The sequence below is a fragment of the Tachypleus tridentatus genome, chromosome 10 (genome assembly GCF_004210375.1).
Source record: "Tachypleus tridentatus isolate NWPU-2018 chromosome 10, ASM421037v1, whole genome shotgun sequence".
Taxonomy (NCBI): Eukaryota; Metazoa; Arthropoda; class Merostomata; order Xiphosura; family Limulidae; genus Tachypleus; species Tachypleus tridentatus.
In genome coordinates this window covers 120,884,531-120,906,893 of record NC_134834.1, presented here as the reverse complement: position 1 = coordinate 120,906,893, position 22,363 = coordinate 120,884,531, and the positions used below count along the sequence as shown (strand labels likewise).

At 27.4% G+C, this 22,363-nt stretch overlaps 1 protein-coding gene across 1 annotated transcript in view; it reads right to left on the bottom strand.

Moving 5' to 3' along the window:
- The window catches only part of Trap1 (TNF receptor associated protein 1), a 67,392-nt gene that overhangs the window by 23,771 nt on the left and 21,258 nt on the right, over positions 1-22,363 (bottom strand). The window contains exons 8-12 of the mRNA XM_076463337.1: positions 18,585-18,658; positions 15,696-15,972; positions 14,667-14,736; positions 13,987-14,134; positions 11,877-12,004 (exon numbers count right to left, since the gene is read on the bottom strand). Of these exons, the coding sequence (XP_076319452.1) occupies positions 11,877-12,004; positions 13,987-14,134; positions 14,667-14,736; positions 15,696-15,972; positions 18,585-18,658 (697 nt within the window). The remainder of the gene's footprint in view (positions 1-11,876; positions 12,005-13,986; positions 14,135-14,666; positions 14,737-15,695; positions 15,973-18,584; positions 18,659-22,363) is intronic.

The window sequence follows — 22,363 nt, the reverse complement described above, 5'->3', positions numbered from 1 at the left end:
CAGAAACTAGATATTTACAACTTATTATACTACTACACAGAAACTAGATATTTACAACTTATTATACTACTACACAGAAACTAGATATTTACAACTTATTATACTACTACACAGAAACTAGATATTTACAACTTATTATACTACTACACAGAAACTAGATATTTACAACTTATTATACTACTACACAGAAACTAGATATTTACAACTTATTATACTACTACACAGAAACTAGATATTTACAACTTATTATACTACTACACAGAAACTAGATATTTACAACTTATTATACTACTACACAGAAACTAGATATTTACAACTTATTATACTACTACACAGAAACTAGATATTTACAACTTATTATACTACTACACAGAAACTAGATATTTACAACTTATTATACTACTACACAGAAACTAGATATTTACAACTTATTATACTACTACACAGAAACTAGATATTTACAACTTATTATACTACTACACAGAAACTAGATATTTACAACTTATTATACTACTACACAGAAACTAGATATTTACAACTTATTATACTACTACACAGAAACTAGATATTTACAACTTATTTACTACTACACAGAAACTAGATATTTACAACTTATTATACTACTACACAGAAACAAGATATTTACAACTTATTATACTACTACACAGAAACTAGATATTTACAACTTATTATACTTATTATACTACACAGAAACTAGATATTTACAACTTATTATACTACTACACAGAAACTAGATATTTACAACTTATTATACTACTACACAGAAACTAGATATTTACAACTTATTATACTACACACAGAAACTAGATATTTACAACTTATTATACTACTACACAGAAACTAGATATTTACAACTTATTATACTTATTACTACTACACAGAAACTAGATATTTACAACTTATTATACTACTACACAGAAACTAGATATTTACAACTTATTATACTACTACACAGAAACTAGATATTTACAACTTATTATACTACTACACAGAAACTAGATATTTACAACTTATTATACTACTACACAGAAACTAGATATTTACAACTTATTATACTACTACACAGAAACTAGATATTTACAACTTATTATACTACTACACAGAAACTAGATATTTACAACTTATTATACTACTACACAGAAACTAGATATTTACAACTTATTATACTACTACACAGAAACTAGATATTTACAACTTATTACTACAGAAACTAGATATTTACAACTTAGATATTACACAGAAACAGACTTACAACTTATTATACTACTACACAGAAACAAGATATTTACAACTTATTATACTACTACACAGAAACTAGATATTTACAACTTATTATACTACTACACAGAAACTAGATATTTACAACTTATTATACTACTACACAGAAACTAGATATTTACAACTTATTATACTACTTATTTATACTTATTATACTACACAGAAACTAGATATTTACAACTTATTATACTACTACACAGAAACTAGATATTTACAACTTATTATACTACTACACAGAAACTAGATATTTACAACTTATTATACTACTACACAGAAACTAGATATTTACAACTTATTATACTACTACACAGAAACTAGATATTTACAACTTATTATACTACTACACAGAAACTAGATATTTACAACTTATTATACTACTACACAGAAACAAGATATTTACAACTTATTATACTACTACACAGAAACTAGATATTTACAACTTATTATACTACTACACAGAAACTAGATATTTACAACTTATTATACTACACAGAAACAAGATATTTACAACTTATTATACTACTACACAGAAACTAGATATTTACAACTTATTATACTACTACACAGAAACTAGATATTTACAACTTATTATACTACTACACAGAAACTAGATATTTACAACTTATTATACTACTACACAGAAACAAGATATTTACAACTTATTATACTACTACACAGAAACTAGATATTTACAACTTATTATACTACTACACAGAAACTAGATATTTACAACTTATTATACTACTACACAGAAACTAGATATTTACAACTTATTATACTACTACACAGAAACTAGATATTTACAACTTATTATACTACTACACACTAGAAACTACACAGAAATAGATATTTACAACTTATTATACTACTACACAGAAACTAGATATTTACAACTTATTATACTACTACACAGAAACAGAAACTAGATATTTACAACTTATTATACTACTACACAGAAACTAGATATTTACAACTTATTATACTACTACACAGAAACTAGATATTTACAACTTATTATACTACTACACAGAAACTAGATATTTACAACTTATTATACTACTACACAGAAACTAGATATTTACAACTTATTATACTACTACACAGAAACTAGATATTTACAACTTATTATACTACTACACAGAAACAAGATATTTACAACTTATTATACTACTACACAGAAACTAGATATTTACAACTTATTATACTACTACACAGAAACTAGATATTTACAACTTATTATACTACTACACAGAAACTAGATATTTACAACTTATTATACTACTACACAGAAACTAGATATTTACAACTTATTATACTACTACACAGAAACTAGATATTTACAACTTATTATACTACTACACAGAAACTAGATATTTACAACTTATTATACTACTACACAGAAACTAGATATTTACAACTTATTATACTACTACACAGAAACTAGATATTTACAACTTATTATACTACTACACAGAAACTAGATATTTACAACTTATTATACTACTACACAGAAACTAGATATTTACAACTTATTATACTACTACACAGAAACTAGATATTTACAACTTATTATACTACTACACAGAAACTAGATATTTACAACTTACTTAGATATTTACAACTTATTATACTACTACACAGAAACTAGATATTTACAACTTATTATACTACTACACAGAAACTAGATATTTACAACTTATTATAACTACACAGAAACTAGATATTTACAACTTATTATACTACACAGAAACAAGATATTTACAACTTATTATACTGCTACACAGAAACTAGATATTTACAACTTATTATACTACTACACAGAAACTAGATATTTACAACTTATTATACTACTACACAGAAACTAGATATTTACAACTTATTATACTACTACACAGAAACTAGATATTTACAACTTATTATACTACTACACAGAAACTAGATATTTACAACTTATTATACTACTACACAGAAACTAGATATTTACAACTTATTATACTACTACACAGAAACAAGATATTTACAACTTATTATACTACTACACAGAAACTAGATATTTACAACTTATTATACTACTACACAGAAACTAGATATTTACAACTTATTACTACACAGAAACTAGATATACTACTACACAGAAACTAGATATTTACAACTTATTATACTACTACACAGAAACTAGATATTTACAACTTATTATACTACTACACAGAAACTAGATATTTACAACTTATTATACTACTACACAGAAACTAGATATTTACAACTTATTATACTACTACACAGAAACTAGATATTTACAACTTATTATACTACTACACAGAAACTAGATATTTACAACTTATTATACTACTAGATATTTACAACTTATTATACTACTACACAGAAACTAGATATTTACAACTTATTATACTACTACACAGAAACTAGATATTTACAACTTATTATACTACTACACAGAAACTAGATATTTACAACTTATTATACTACTACACAGAAACTAGATATTTACAACTTATTATACTACTACACAGAAACTAGATATTTACAACTTATTATACTACTACACAGAAACTAGATATTTACAACTTATTATACTACTACACAGAAACTAGATATTTACAACTTATTATACTACTACACAGAAACTAGATATTTACAACTTATTATACTACTACACAGAAACTAGATATTTACAACTTATTATACTACTACACAGAAACTAGATATTTACAACTTATTATACTACTACACAGAAACTAGATATTTACAACTTATTATACTACTACACAGAAACTAGATATTTACAACTTATTATACTACTACACAGAAACTAGATATTTACAACTTATTATACTACTACACAGAAACTAGATATTTACAACTTATTATACTACTACACAGAAACTAGATATTTACAACTTATTATACTACTACACACAGAAACTAGATATTTACAACTTATTATACTACTACACAGAAACTAGATATTTACAACTTATTATACTACTACACAGAAACTAGATATTTACAACTTATTATACAACTACACAGAAACAAGATATTTACAACTTATTATACTACTACACAGAAACTAGATATTTACAACTTATTATACAACTACACAGAAACAAGATATTTACAACTTATTATACAACTACACAGAAACTAGATATTTACAACTTATTATACTACTACACAGAAACTAGATATTTACAACTTATTATACTACTACACAGAAACTAGATATTTACAACTTATTATACTACTACATAGAAACTAGATATTTACAACTTATTATACAACTACACAGAAACAAGATATTTACAACTTATTATACTACAACACAGAAACTAGACATTTACAACTTATTATACTACTAGAGAGAAACTAGACATTTACAACTTATTATACTACTACACAGAAACTAGATATTTACAACTTATTATACTACTACACAGAAACTAGATATTTACAACTTATTATACTACTACACAGAAACTAGATATTTACAACTTATTATACTACTACACAGAAACTAGATATTTACAACTTATTATACTACTACACAGAAACTAGATATTTACAACTTATTATACTACTACTACACAGAAACAAGATATTTACAACTTATTATACTACTACACAGAAACTAGATATTTACAACTTATTATACTACTACACAGAAACTAGATATTTACAACTTATTATACAACTACACAGAAACTAGATATTTACAACTTATTATACAACTACACAGAAACTAGATATTTACAACTTATTATACTACTACACAGAAACTAGATATTTACAACTTATTATACTACTACACAGAAACAAGATATTTACAACTTATTATACTACTACACAGAAACTAGATATTTACAACTTATTATACTACTACACAGAAACTAGATATTTACAACTTATTATACTACTACACAGAAACTAGATATTTACAACTTATTATACTACTACACAGAAACTAGATATTTACAACTTATTATACTACTACACAGAAACAAGATATTTACAACTTATTATACTACTACACAGAAACTAGATATTTACAACTTATTATACTACTACACAGAAACTAGATATTTACAACTTATTATACAACTACACAGAAACTAGATATTTACAACTTATTATACTACTACACAGAAACTAGATATTTACAACTTATTATACTACTACACAGAAACTAGATATTTACAACTTATTATACTACTACACAGAAACTAGATATTTACAACTTATTATACTACACAGAAACTAGATAACTTATTATACAACTACACAGAAACTAGATATTTACAACTTATTATACTACTACACAGAAACTAGATATTTACAACTTATTATACTACTACACAGAAACTAGATATTTACAACTTATTATACTTATTATACTACTACACAGAAACTAGATATTTACAACTTATTATACTACTACACAGAAACTAGATATTTACAACTTATTATACTACTACACAGAAACTAGATATTTACAACTTATTATACTACTACACAGAAACTAGATATTTACAACTTATTATACTACTACACAGAAACTAGATATTTACAACTTATTATACTACTACACAGAAACTAGATATTTACAACTTATTATACTACTACACAGAAACTAGATATTTACAACTTATTATACTACTACACAGAAACTAGATATTTACAACTTATTATACTACTACACAGAAACAAGATATTTACAACTTATTATACTACTACACAGAAACTAGATATTTACAACTTATTATACTACTACACAGAAACTAGACATTTACAACTTATTATACTACTACACAACTAGATATTTATTATATTATACTACTACAGAAACTAGATATTTACAACTTATTATACTACTACACAGAAACTAGATATTTACAACTTATTATACTACTACACAGAAACTAGATATTTACAACTTATTATACTACTACACAGAAACTAGATATTTACAACTTATTATACTACTACACAGAAACTAGATATTTACAACTTATTATACTACTACACAGAAACTAGATATTTACAACTTATTATACTACTACACAGAAACTAGATATTTACAACTTATTATACTACTACACAGAAACTAGATATTTACAACTTATTATACTACTACACAGAAACTAGATATTTACAACTTATTATACTACTACACAGAAACTAGATATTTACAACTTATTATATACTACACAGAAACTAGATATTTACAACTTATTATACTACTACACAGAAACTAGATATTTACAACTTATTATACTACTACACAGAAACTAGATATTTACAACTTATTATACTACTACACAGAAACTAGATATTTACAACTTATTATACTACTACACAGAAACTAGATATTTACAACTTATTATACTACTACACAGAAACTAGATATTTACAACTTATTATACTACTACACAGAAACTAGATATTTACAACTTATTATACTACTACACAGAAACTAGATATTTACAACTTATTATACTACTACACAGAAACTAGATATTTACAACTTATTATACTACTACACAGAAACTAGATATTTACAACTTATTATACTACTACACAGAAACTAGATATTTACAACTTATTATACTACTACACAGAAACTAGATATTTACAACTTATTATACTACTACACAGAAACTAGATATTTACAACTTATTATACTACTACACAGAAACTAGATATTTACAACTTATTATACTACTACACAGAAACTAGATATTTACAACTTATTATACTACTACACAGAAACAAGATATTTACAACTTATTATACTACTACACAGAAACAAGATATTTACAACTTATTATACTACTACACAGAAACTAGATATTTACAACTTATTATACTACTACACAGAAACTAGATATTTACAACTTATTATACTACTACACAGAAACAGAAAAGATATTTACAACTTATTATACTACTACACAGAAACTAGATATTTACAACTTATTATACTACTACACAGAAACTAGATATTTACAACTTATTATACTACTACACAGAAACTAGATATTTACAACTTATTATACTACTACACAGAAACTAGATATTTACAACTTATTATACTACTACACAGAAACTAGATATTTACAACTTATTATACTACTACACAGAAACTAGATATTTACAACTTATTATACTACTACACAGAAACAAGATATTTACAACTTATTATACAACTACACAGAAACTAGATATTTACAACTTATTATACTACTACACAGAAACTAGATATTTACAACTTATTATACTACTACACAGAAACAAGATATTTACAACTTATTATACTACTACACAGAAACTAGATATTTACAACTTATTATACTACTACACAGAAACTAGATATTTACAACTTATTATACTACTACACAGAAACAAGATATTTACAACTTATTATACTACTACACAGAAACTAGATATTTACAACTTATTATACTACTACACAGAAACAAGATATTTACAACTTATTATACAACTACACAGAAACTAGATATTTACAACTTATTATACTACTACACAGAAACTAGATATTTACAACTTATTATACTACTACACAGAAACAAGATATTTACAACTTATTATACTACTACACAGAAACTAGATATTTACAACTTATTATACTACTACACAGAAACAAGATATTTACAACTTATTATACAACTACACAGAAACTAGATATTTACAACTTATTATACTACACAGAAACAAGATATTTACAACTTATTATACTACTACACAGAAACTAGATATTTACAACTTATTATACTACTACACAGAAACTAGATATTTACAACTTATTATACAACTACACAGAAACTAGATATTTACAACTTATTATACTACTACACAGAAACTAGATATTTACAACTTATTATACTACTACACAGAAACTAGATATTTACAACTTATTATACTACTACACAGAAACTAGATATTTACAACTTATTATACTACTACACAGACACAGAATTTACAACTTATTATTACACAACTAGATATTTACAACTTATTACTACTACACAGAAACTAGATATTTACAACTTATTATACTACTACACAGAAACTAGATATTTACAACTTATTATACTACTACACAGAAACTAGATATTTACAACTTATTATACTACTACACAGAAACTAGATATTTACAACTTATACTATACATAGAAACTACACAGAAACACAGATATTTACAACTTATTATACTACTACACAGAAACTAGATATTTACAACTTATTATACAACTACACAGAAACTAGATATTTACAACTTATTATACTACTACACAGAAACTAGATATTTACAACTTATTATACTACTACACAGAAACAAGATATTTACAACTTATTATACTACTACACAGAAACTAGATATTTACAACTTATTATACTACTACACAGAAACTAGATATTTACAACTTATTATACTACTACACAGAAACTAGATATTTACAACTTATTATACTACTACACAGAAACTAGATATTTACAACTTATTATACTACTACACAGAAACTAGATATTTACAACTTATTATACTACTACACAGAAACTAGATATTTACAACTTATTATACTACTACACAGAAACTAGATATTTACAACTTATTATACTACACAGAAACAAGATATTTACAACTTATTATAAACAAGATATTTACAACTTATTATACTACTACACAGAAACTAGATATTTACAACTTATTATACTACTACACAGAAACTAGATATTTACAACTTATTATACTACTACACAGAAACAAGATATTTACAACTTATTATACTACTACACAGAAACTAGATATTTACAACTTATTATACTACTACACAGAAACAAGATATTTACAACTTATTATACTACTACACAGAAACTAGATATTTACAACTTATTATACTACTACACAGAAACTAGATATTTACAACTTATTATACTACTACACAGAAACAAGATATTTACAACTTATTATACTACTACACAGAAACTAGATATTTACAACTTATTATACTACTACACAGAAACTAGATATTTACAACTTATTATACTACTACACAGAAACTAGATATTTACAACTTATTATACTACTACACAGAAACTAGATATTTACAACTTATTATACTACTACACAGAAACAAGATATTTACAACTTATTATACTACTACACAGAAACTAGATATTTACAACTTATTATACTACTACACAGAAACTAGATATTTACAACTTATTATACTACTACACAGAAACTAGATATTTACAACTTATTATACTACTACACAGAAACTAGATATTTACAACTTATTATACTACTACACAGAAACTAGATATTTACAACTTATTATACTACTACACAGAAACTAGATATTTACAACTTATTATACTACTACACAGAAACTAGATATTTACAACTTATTATACTACTACACAGAAACTAGATATTTACAACTTATTATACTACTACACAGAAACAAGATATTTTACATACTTATTATACTACTACACAGAAACTAGATAGATATTTACAACTTATTATACTACTACACAGAAACAAGATATTTACAACTTATTATACTACTACACAGAAACTAGATATTTACAACTTATTATACTACTACACAGAAACAAGATATTTACAACTTATTATACTACTACACAGAAACTAGATATTTACAACTTATTATACTACTACACAGAAACTAGATATTTACAACTTATTATACTACTACACAGAAACTAGATATTTACAACTTATTTATACTACTACACAGAAACTAGATATTTACAACTTATTATACTACTACACAGAAACTAGATATTTTACAACTTATTATACTACTACACAGAAACTAGATATTTACAACTTATTATACTACTACACAGAAACTAGATATTTACAACTTATTATACTACTACACAGAAACTAGATATTTACAACTTATTATACTACTACACAGAAACTAGATATTTACAACTTATTATACTACTACACAGAAACTAGATATTTACAACTTATTATACTACTACACAGAAACTAGATATTTACAACTTATTATACTACTACACACAGAAACTAGATATTTACAACTTATTATACTACTACACAGAAACTAGATATTTACAACTTATTACTACTACTACTACACAGAAACAAGATATTTACAACTTATTATACTACTACACAGAAACAAGATATTTACAACTTATTATACTACTACACAGAAACTAGATATTTACAACTTATTATACTACTACACAGAAACTAGATATTTACAACTTATTATACTACTACACAGAAACTAGATATTTACAACTTATTATACTACTACACAGAAACTAGATATTTACAACTTATTATACTACTACACAGAAACTAGATATTTACAACTTATTATACTACTACACAGAAACTAGATATTTACAACTTATTATACTACTACACAGAAACTGAGATATTTACAACTTATTATACTACTACACAGAAACTAGATATTTACAACTTATTATACTACTACACAGAAACTAGATATTTACAACTTATTATACTACTACACAGAAACTAGATATTTACAACTTATTATACTACTACACAGAAACTAGATATTTACAACTTATTATACTACTACACAGAAACTAGATATTTACAACTTATTATACTACTACACAGAAACTAGATATTTACAACTTTTTATACTACTACACAGAAACTAGATATTTACAACTTATTTATACTACTACACAGATAGATATTTACAACTTATTATACTGCTACACACAGAAACTAGATATTTACAACTTATTATACTACTACACAGAAACTAGATATTTACAACTTATTATACTACTACACAGAAACTAGATATTTACAACTTATTATACTACTACACAGAAACTAGATATTTACAACTTATTATACTACTACACAGAAACTAGAGATATTTACAACTAGATTATACTACTACACAGAAACACAGATAGATTTACAACTTATTATACTGCTACACAGAAACTAGATATTTACAACTTATTATACTGCTACACAGAAACTAGATATTTACAACTTATTATACTACTACACAGAAACTAGATATTTACAACTTATTATACTACTACACAGAAACTAGATATTTACAACTTATTATACTACTACACAGAAACTAGATATTTACAACTTATTATACTACTACACAGAAACTAGATATTTACAACTTATTATACTACTACACAGAAACTAGATATTTACAACTTATTATACTACTACACAGAAACTAGATATTTACAACTTATTATACAACTACACAGAAACTAGATATTTACAACTTATTATACTTCTACAGAGAAACTCGATATTTATAACACATTAAACTAGTACACAGAGACTACAATCATATTATTAATTATTACTTAATGATAATACTTTTTAATGAAATTTTGGAAGTTTTCAGGTAAAGTTATCACAGTAATTGATAAACTATAGAGGTACTAACTTGTGATCTTAACGTACTGTCTGATTAAACTTCTCTAAACATTGTAAAACCAACCTAGGAGCAGCAAGGTAATAAATATCTTTCTGGTCATCTTTCATTCGACTGCAATATTCAGCCAAAGAAACTTTTTCACCTGCTGGCTTTAAAGATGATTCAAACCATAGTAGTTTGGCTATTTCTTCCTGTTAAATAACTCTTCAGTTAATATATTATTTTCAAATTTTTATCAAAAATTATTCTAAATGCTTTATAGGTATAAGTAATAATTAGGGACACAAGACTTCTTTTAATTAAGCTCAGTTCAAGCAATAAAAAATTAAAGTTCAAATAAAACTACAAGTCTATTTTTGGTTATACCATGAGAAATAAAAGACTTTAAAAGCAATAAGATACTAAATAATGACAGATGTATTACCAGAAATGTGAAATATACTTTGCTCTTGTATAACAACTAATATTTAGTAACACTGATTTGAAACAATAAAAATAAGACAAGACTTAGTTTGTTCCATAATGTACAATCTGGACTAAAACATTAGTAGTAGCAGTAAGATTTATTTTTAACCCTAGAATACCAGCATCAAATTTTCAATCATTAACATCAGATGGTGCAAAGTCTCACCAGTGTTTTAAGATTAAACAAACATATGTACATCTAACTCTGAAAATGTTTGGACACAATGATATTCAGTAATGCAAGAACAATTATTAAATGGTACATCACAGTAAATCAAATCAATAAAAATAAAAATTTTATTAAATGTGAGTGCATGCTTGAGTATAAAAATAAATAACAGCTTCTTGTAAGATTATTTTAGGTGATAATATTTCCAATGATCTATTAAGTTCTCAAAATTTCATCAATTTGCTGGATACCTTTTGGTGACATTAAGCAAAACAAAATTTATTACATAAACAAAATGTCATGGAATTCCCAATATCACTTGTTGATATTGAATAAAACAAAAATGATTATATTTAAATTTATCAAATGTCATTAATTTGCTGGATATATTTTGGTGATATTAAAGAAAACTGCAATTAAACTTTCACTCACTTACTGGACATCTTTTAGTAATATTAGATGAAACAAAAATTATTATTAAATTGAAAACATTGCATTAATTAGCTGGATATTTTCTTGCACAAAATAACAAAAGAAGAATTATAATTATTATATTTATAAACTTTTATCCCACTGTTGTGCATGTGTTGAAAATAAACAAGTATTATTAGGAACATTTATTATTTCATAAGATGTACCAGCTAATGGATTAAATTCTATGAATTTATTTAATAACTGAAAAGTATTCCCACTAGAAGTTGTTATTGTGTTTATTTCATATTATTTTCATTATAGAACAAACAAACAAGCATTAGACATCTTCTGTTGGAATTAAACAATATATTTATTATTAAATTCATAACAATACATAAAGATATAATATGGTGTAAATAACCCACAAATTAACACCATAGATGTCAGTAGGTCACATCAATCTCAGGATTTTGTTTTACTTAAATTTAACTTCTTGTTAAATTTTAAATGTTACCAGCATCTGGCCAAAATTCCCAATTTACCAATCTGGCTCAAAACTAATCCAAACCATGTTGTTATCCACCTTTTATAAATAGACTGAAAATTTCATATGGTATGGTGATAATTATTAAGGCACCGTAAAAATATGCATTTAAAGAATCAAAAAGTCTGTTTTTTTCTTTAGAGAAGATTTAGAGTCTACAGTTTCTGAGTTCAGAACAATTTAATCTGTAACAGAATGCTCTAACAATTTGCATTTCAGAAAAAAGCCATGCGGAAACATTTATTTGGATTAAACCTAAATTTTCAGCTTTATTATTAGCTGATACCTTTGTTAATAAATGGTGAGAAAAATGTTTAGAATAATACAGACAGTATTTCTAGAGTATTTGTAAACAAAAACTGTGACTATGATATTCAAATAGTTAGAGAAAAATATGTCTCATCGGTTTCTGAAAATTAAATTGTTACATGAGAGGATTCTAAGCTTTGTCTTTGACAGTGTATGTTCAGTTACAATAGTTTCTTACTTCACATATCTGTAAGAGGTTTTTTTCATTAAATTTACACACACACATTTTTATAATCTAAAATAAATAAAGTGAATTAATTTTGTTACTATACCTTTTCTGTTTGTTCTTGACTAGAAACTATACCTTCTTTAAGAAATAAACCATAATCATTAAAAAATTTATCATAGTTTTCAGGATCTTTCCTCATTTGGTCTTGGAGGTAGCGTAGGAGTCTGTTTGTGATCACAGTTCGTATTTTTCTGAGAAACAACCAAGAATAACGTGTTACATTTATACACAGAAAACATACAATCTTTACAGAAGGGGATACTTTATAAATAAAAAAAACTTTAGCTGGTCAAAACCTTTTCTCCTTTATTGTCCAGTAATGTATTCTGTGACACTAAAATAAAGCCACCAATATATATACATATTTATGTTATAATAAGTGAAAGTTTTTTACAGATTCTCTGCAAGAATTCCTGGCAACAGGTTGAAATGTACATTTTTTTATAGCAACAAGTGATCAAATCCTCGGTTGTTACACAACAAACTGAAATCAAGTAAGAATCTCACACAATGTAATTCTAATTGCACTACATAATGGGTTTTTCCTACATTGTTTTAACCCTATTTAAAATACTTTAACATTACAGTTTTAGTAAGCAGAACTTGATAAACAAATCAGTTATAATAAATATATACTCTTGAGATATTAAACATAAAAAGTTATTACACAACTAACTTATACTGAGGAATAAATAACCAGAACTCTCTCATTGTGGTTTTTACCTTATTAAAGCACTGTCTTGCAACAATTCTCGGCTGAGATTTAAAGGAATGTCCTCACTGTCTACAACCCCTGTTTATCAAATTTAGATAACTTCAGTAAAGAAACTCTCACTACCAATAAAACCTAACAAAATAACTTCAGTAAAGAAACTCTCCTGAAGTAGAATCCAAAAGATTCTGTATAATAAAACATTACTTAAACTTCAGTAAAGTGGCAGTAGTGTTACAAGTTAATGTTGTAATTTAAATGTTAGATAGATGGTATAAAATGCCTATAGAGTTTTAAGTTCATGTTTTACCATGCCTTCAAAGATTGATTACAAATATGGGATCATTGGTTCAAGACTAGAGTTACACGTAATCAAAGAAACATTTGTTTTTCCCAAGATAGAGAACTGAATCAGTAAGCATGTTTTTTGTGAAGTATTCACAAATCTAATCACACTGATTGAGTTACTTTGTGGTAGCGTGTTTTACAATGTACAAGTGTTCAAGCTTCTAGAAATGGTAAACAACATAGTTTGTTACTGTTAGGTGGACTGCAAGTTGAATTAATTGAACCTGATAATTTGAAAGAACTCACTAGAAAAAAGATCTACAGCTTTGGTTAGCACAGATTAACACTGCTTCATATTTTGTACAAACAAACACAAATTGATATCATTTTTATGAGTTTAAGTGGTATCACGCAAATTTTGTACTGTCCCTAAAATAAAACGAAGTAATGTGAGATAATCTTAAGTGGTATTTTTTAAATAGGTTTTATGTGATACACTTTTTAGTACAATAAAACTAAAATCTGCCAGGAAATATTCACTTTTTTAAATGATTTGAATTATAGGCTTATAAGTATTACATTGTTAATGATAATTACAATAAATGAGAGTTTAACATTTATATATTAATTCAAAATAAAATTCCCTTTGGTTAAAATTTTAACATGCTTTTAAATTAAGTTGAGCATCACATTTCATTAATAGTTTATAAAAAAAAACCCAACTTGTGAAAATAAAATGTGAACCTTCGTACCTTTGACAAATCTCAACCACTTTGGTACAATGTTGTCAGCTCTGTTTTTGATCAAAACCTTTCGACTGTAAAGTGCCACTCCAACATCTGTTTCACGACTCATTTCAAATAATCCAGGCTTGCCTTCAGGCACGTAAAGCACACAACGAATATTGATTGGGGCATCAGTTTTATAATGTAACGAGTAGCGAGGCGCATCAAATGAGTTAGAAACAAACCTGTAGAATTCGTCGTGCATTTGACGTGTAACATCTTTTGGATCTAACAACCATACCGCCTGGCAGAGGAATTGTAAATCAGAAATAAAACTTCTCATAAATGAAATATTGTAAATTGTGTGATTCGTTAGCTTAATGTTGACAGACTACAAGGTACAGTACAGACTGATTAGTGAAAAATCAAGATCAGGCGTAGGTCAAAATTGAATGTAACTTATCGACCAAGTGTCTAAAACAAACAGCCACAAAAAATGAAGATTAGGCTAAGAACAAGTTTTACCATAAGTTTACAAATATTACACTCTGTAACAAAATTTTTACTTTTTCTTGTTGCTGGTTAGAAAATGTTATTTCCCAATTGCTTATGCCAAAAGTAAATGGGAAAGACTATATTTTTCTCTTTAAACTTTGCTTTTGTGACCTGGGTAATGAAATTTCCAATATTTACCTGTTTTTCCAGAACATTCCAGGTAGATTCAGTATTGAATAGCTAATAGAGAATTTTTAAGAACTTTCTAGAATGTTGTTTAAAACTTGCAAGAATTTTGAAGAACCTTTTAGAATTTTCTAGAACCTTCCATAGTAATATATACACAGGGACTCACCATTCACCACTTCAGTTTAGTTCTAGCTGCCTAAGTGAACACATAGACCTATCTGATTTTATCAGAGATGGCATCAAGAAGCTGCAAGCATTATCCAGATGCATTCTGCTATGCATGTGGCCAAGTTATCAAGACAAGAGCAAAAAAGTACTCTGTGACAGCATCTACTAAAATGTGTGAAGCTTACAAGGCATATTTTGGCATGTCTGTCAGAAATCAAGACAAACCCTGGGCACCTCATTTTACCTGTAAGCACTGCAAAAACACTCTAGAAGGTAAGACAGACAATTTTTGCTTGCTTGAATAGTAAGATTTCATATTATACAAATTTTAGAGCTTTTAAAATTTAAATATCTTCCGGTGCACCTCAAACAGGAATACAACAGCATCAAAACCTCGCTAGAAGCCTTGAAGTATGATGAATATGGCTGGGAGGTTATCGAAGACTTCAAAATGGTGGCATTCCTGATGGGTCTCCAAGGAGGCTTTACCAAGTTTACCTGTTATCTTTGCCTTTGGGACAGCAGGGACACCACAGCACACTACAACAGGAAGCACTGGCCACAACAGATCGAGTTCTCTGTGGGGAGGCACAATGTCAAGTGTGAGCCACTAGTGGACCTCCAGAAGGTGTTGTTCCCACCATTGCACATAAAATTTGGTCTTATGAAACAATTGGTCACAACTCTTGATAAAGAGTCTGCAGCTTTCAAGTACCTTCGAGATTTCTTCATTAAGCTGTCTGAGGCAAAGGTCAAAGCTGGTGTCTTTGTTGGATCGCAAATAAAGAAGATCCTGGAGTGTACAGAACTCTCCAAGAAGCTCATTAGGAAGGAAAAAAAAGCTTGAGGCAGCTTTGTCGCAGTGGTTCAGGGCTACTTGGGCAATCACAAGGATGAAAATTATGTGGAACTGGTTGAGGCTCTGGTGAAGAACTACGGCAAAATGGGCTGCAGTATGTAAAGTCCATATCCAAGGAGAACATGGGAGCATACTCAGAAAAGCAAGGTAAGTGCTTCCACCAAGATATACTGGACTTTGAATGCTGCTACCAAGTATTGTATAACAAAAACATAATGGGAGACTATATTTGGGGGCTGATACATGAAAGTGATTTACATTACAGTCGAAAATCTTGAAAAACTACTCACTTCTAAACATTTTTGTATAACTTTAGTATAAATACATGTTAATCTTGATTCATATGTTGTTTTATTCAGAAGTTATGTACATGAAAATGTGCAAATTTGCCTGTTTTTACATAGAAAATAGGTTAATTTCTGAATTTCATTATCCATGTCACAAAAGCAAAGTTTGAAGGGAATAACGGCCATTTTCTGCACTTTTACAACATAAGCAATTAAGAAATAACACATACTATCCAGGTACAAAATTTGTGTTACATCCATGTTTCAAATTAATAGGCACAAAAGATTAAGATTAGGCCTATGCCCAACTTCCTGAGACAAAGTTTTCAGTTTTATGCTGGATTACTGACAGACTAGTCAGATTTTTTAATATAACAGAAACAAGCTCTTAGACTGGAACTGTAGACATGGTTGTATTACAGATGAGAAAGGTAAACATGTTATTCTGTTCAATTTTTCATCCCCACAAAATGTGTATTACAAAAATGAAAGTGACCAAAAACATAAACATTACAAGACATATATTTATTTAATAAATACAACACTAATCTAATTACCAATTTCAACTCTTAAATTATTATTATTAAAAAAACAAAAGGTGAATACTAAAATTTATTTATTTCTATTTCCTATCTGAAGTACACACAGAACACCACTAGATACATGTTCAGAAATAACAACAAATGTTAACTGTTTAGTAAATATCTCCCAACAAATTCACATACAATCTATGAAACCATGGAAGCTTTGGTAAACAGAACGAAAAATACAATAATCTTTACGGGTATCTATTGTGTTTTAAAAACAAAATGTTTTATTAATTACTACATAACACATGACTAGAAAAATTGCTCAAAACACTTCATCCAATAAAAATGATCTGAAAAACAAATACAAGTAACATTATAGAAAACTCACATGAAGGGTGTTAACTTGCTTTCCATTCAGATATATTGGACTTCCAACAAAATTACTGTATTTCTTGATAACATCTGTAAGTTTAAATGAATGGTTACTTCTACACACAAGTTGAATAGATTAATTCTCTATAAAAATTATTAGTTTCATGTGACATTTATAGCAGGTAATACTATCAAGTTCACCATCAGAATGATAAAGATATTAACCCCTTTTAGCCCTGAGGAGATATTTCCTATTATAAATCTTAGAACAAACTAAGTGATTAAAGTGGATATTTTATGAACAATTTATCACTTCACATACACCAGTGAAATGAAAGTGTGAAAAGGTTCAATCTATATCTTTCTTTTTTTAGAAAATTTGGTGACAATTTAAAATAGATTTGAGTCACAAAACACTGTATATATTTAACTGTAGATATTTAACTTATTTTAATTTTTAAAAGTAATATGAATGTTTTTCTGATTTTTTAATAACTTTTCTTATAAAATTATTTACACCCACTTAATAATCTTAAAACGTTTTTTCTTGGTCACTGAAGAATAAATTAAAACAGTTTTTCAGAAGAAGATTACTGGTCACCATTCAGTTCATTTATTACTATCATTCTTGTGGTATTAACACTACAAGATCACTGGTCACTATTCAGTTCATTTATTACTATCATTCTTGTGATATTAACACTTCAGAAGATCACTGGTCACTATTCAGTTCATTTATTATTATCATTCTTGTGGTATTAACACTTCAGAAGAAGATTACTGGTCACTATTCAGTTCATTTATTACTATCATTCTTGTGGTATTAACACTACAAGATCACTGGTCACTATTCAGTCCATTTATTACTATCATTCTTGTGGTATTAACACTTCAGAAGATCACTGGTCACTATTCAGTTCATTTATTATTATCATTCTTGTGGTATTAACACTTCAGAAGAAGATTACTGGTCACTATTCAGTTCATTTATTACTATCATTCTTGTGGTATTAACACTACAAGATCACTGGTCACTATTCAGTTCATTTATTACTATCATTTTTGTGGTATTAACACTTTACAAGATCACTGGTCACTATTCAGTTCATTTATTACTATCATTCTTGTGGTATTAACACTTCAGAAGGTCACTGGTCACTATTCAGTTCATTTATTACTATCATTCTTGTGGTATTAACACTTCAGAAGATCAGTGGTCACTATTCAGTTCATTTATTACTATCATTCTTGTGGTATTAACACTACAAGATCACTGGTCACTATTCAGTTCATTTATTACTATCATTCTTGCAGTATTAACACTTCAGAAGATCACTGGTCACTATTCAGTTCATTTATTACTATCATTCTTGCAGTATTAACACTTCAGAAGATCACTGGTCACTATTCAGTCCATTTATTACTATCATTCTTGTGGTATTAACACTTCAGAAGATCACTGGTCACTATTCAGTTCATTTATTACTCTCATTTTTGTGGCATTAACACTTTACAAGATCACTGGTCACTATTCAGTTCATTTATTACTATCATTCTTGTGGTATTAACACTACAAGATCACTGGTCACTATTCAGTTCATTTATTACTATCATTCTTGTGGTATTAACACTTCAGAAGATCACTGGTCACTATTCAGTTCATTTATTATTATCATTCTTGTGGTATTAACACTTCAGAAGAAGATTACTGGTCACTATTCAGTTCATTTATTACTATCATTCTTGTGGTATTAACACTTCAGAAGAAGATTACTGGTCACTATTCAGTTCATTTATTACTATCATTCTTGTGGTATTAACACTACAAGATCACTGGTCACTATTCAGTCCATTTATTACTATCATTCTTGTGGTATTAACACTTCAGAAGATCACTGGTCACTATTCAGTTCATTTATTACTATCATTCTTGTGGTATTAACACTTCAGAAGAAGATTACTGGTCACTATTCAGTTCATTTATTACTATCATTCTTGTGGTATTAACACTACAAGATCACTGGTCACTATTCAGTTCATTTATTACTATCATTCTTGTGGTATTAACACTTTACAAGATCACTGGTCACTATTCAGTTCATTTATTACTATCATTCTTGTGGTATTAACACTTCAGAAGATCACTGGTCACTATTCAGTTCATTTATTACTATCATTCTTGTGGTATTAACACTTCAGAAGATCACTGGTCACTATTCAGTTCATTTATTACTATCATTCTTGTGGTATTAACACTACAAGATCACTGGTCACTATTCAGTTCATTTATTACTATCATTCTTGTGGTATTAACACTTCAGAAGATCACTGGTCACTATTCAGTTCATTTATTACTATCATTCTTGTGGTATTAACACTTCAGAAGATCACTGGTCACTATTCAGTTCATTTATTACTATCATTCTTGTGGTATTAACACTTCAGAAGATCACTGGTCACTATTCAGTTCATTTATTACTATCATTCTTGTGGTATTAACACTTCAGAAGATCACTGGTCACTATTCAGTTCATTTATTACTATCATTCTTGTGGTATTAACACTTCAGAAGATCACTGGTCACTATTCAGTTCATTTATTACTATCATTCTTGTGGTATTAACACTTCAGAAGATCACTGGTCACTATTCAGTTCATTTATTACTATCATTCTTGTGGTATTAACACTTCAGAAGATCACTGGTCACTATTCAGTTCATTTATTACTATCATTCTTGTGGTATTAACACTTCAGAAGATCACTGGTCACTATTCAGTTCATTTATTACAGTTCATTTATCATTCTTGTGGTATTAACACTTCAGAAGATCACTGGTCACTATTCAGTTCATTTATTACTATCATTCTTGTGGTATTAACACTTCAGAAGATCACTGGTCACTATTCACTATTCAGTTCATTTATTACTATCATTCTTGTGGTATTAACACTTCAGAAGATCACTGGTCACTATTCAGTTCATTTATTACTATCATTCTTGTGGTATTAACACTTCAGAAGATCACTGGTCACTATTCAGTTCATTTATTACTATCATTCTTGTGGTATTAACACTTCAGAAGATCACTGGTCACTATTCAGTTCATTTATTACTATCATTCTTGTGGTATTAACACTTCAGAAGATCACTGGTCACTATTCAGTTCATTTATTACTATCATTCTTGTGGTATTAACACTTCAGAAGATCACTGGTCACTATTCAGTTCATTTATTACTATCATTCTTGTGGTATTAACACTTCAGAAGATCACTGGTCACTATTCAGTTCATTTATTACTATCATTCTTGTGGTATTAACACTTCAGAAGATCACTGGTCACTATTCAGTTCATTTATTACTATCATTCTTGTGGTATTAACACTTCAGAAGATCACTGGTCACTATTCAGTTCATTTATTACTATCATTCTTGTGGTATTAACACTTCAGAAGATCACTGGTCACTATTCAGTTCATTTATTACTATCATTCTTGTGGTATTAACACTTCAGAAGATCACTGGTCACTATTCAGTTCATTTATTACTATCATTCTTGTGGTATTAACACTTCAGAAGATCACTGGTCACTATTCAGTTCATTTATTACTATCATTCTTGTGGTATTAACACTTCAGAAGATCACTGGTCACTATTCAGTTCATTTATTACTATCATTCTTGTGGTATTAACACTTCAGAAGATCACTGGTCACTATTCAGTTCATTTATTACTATCATTCTTGTGGTATTAACACTTCAGAAGATCACTGGTCACTATTCAGTTCATTTATTA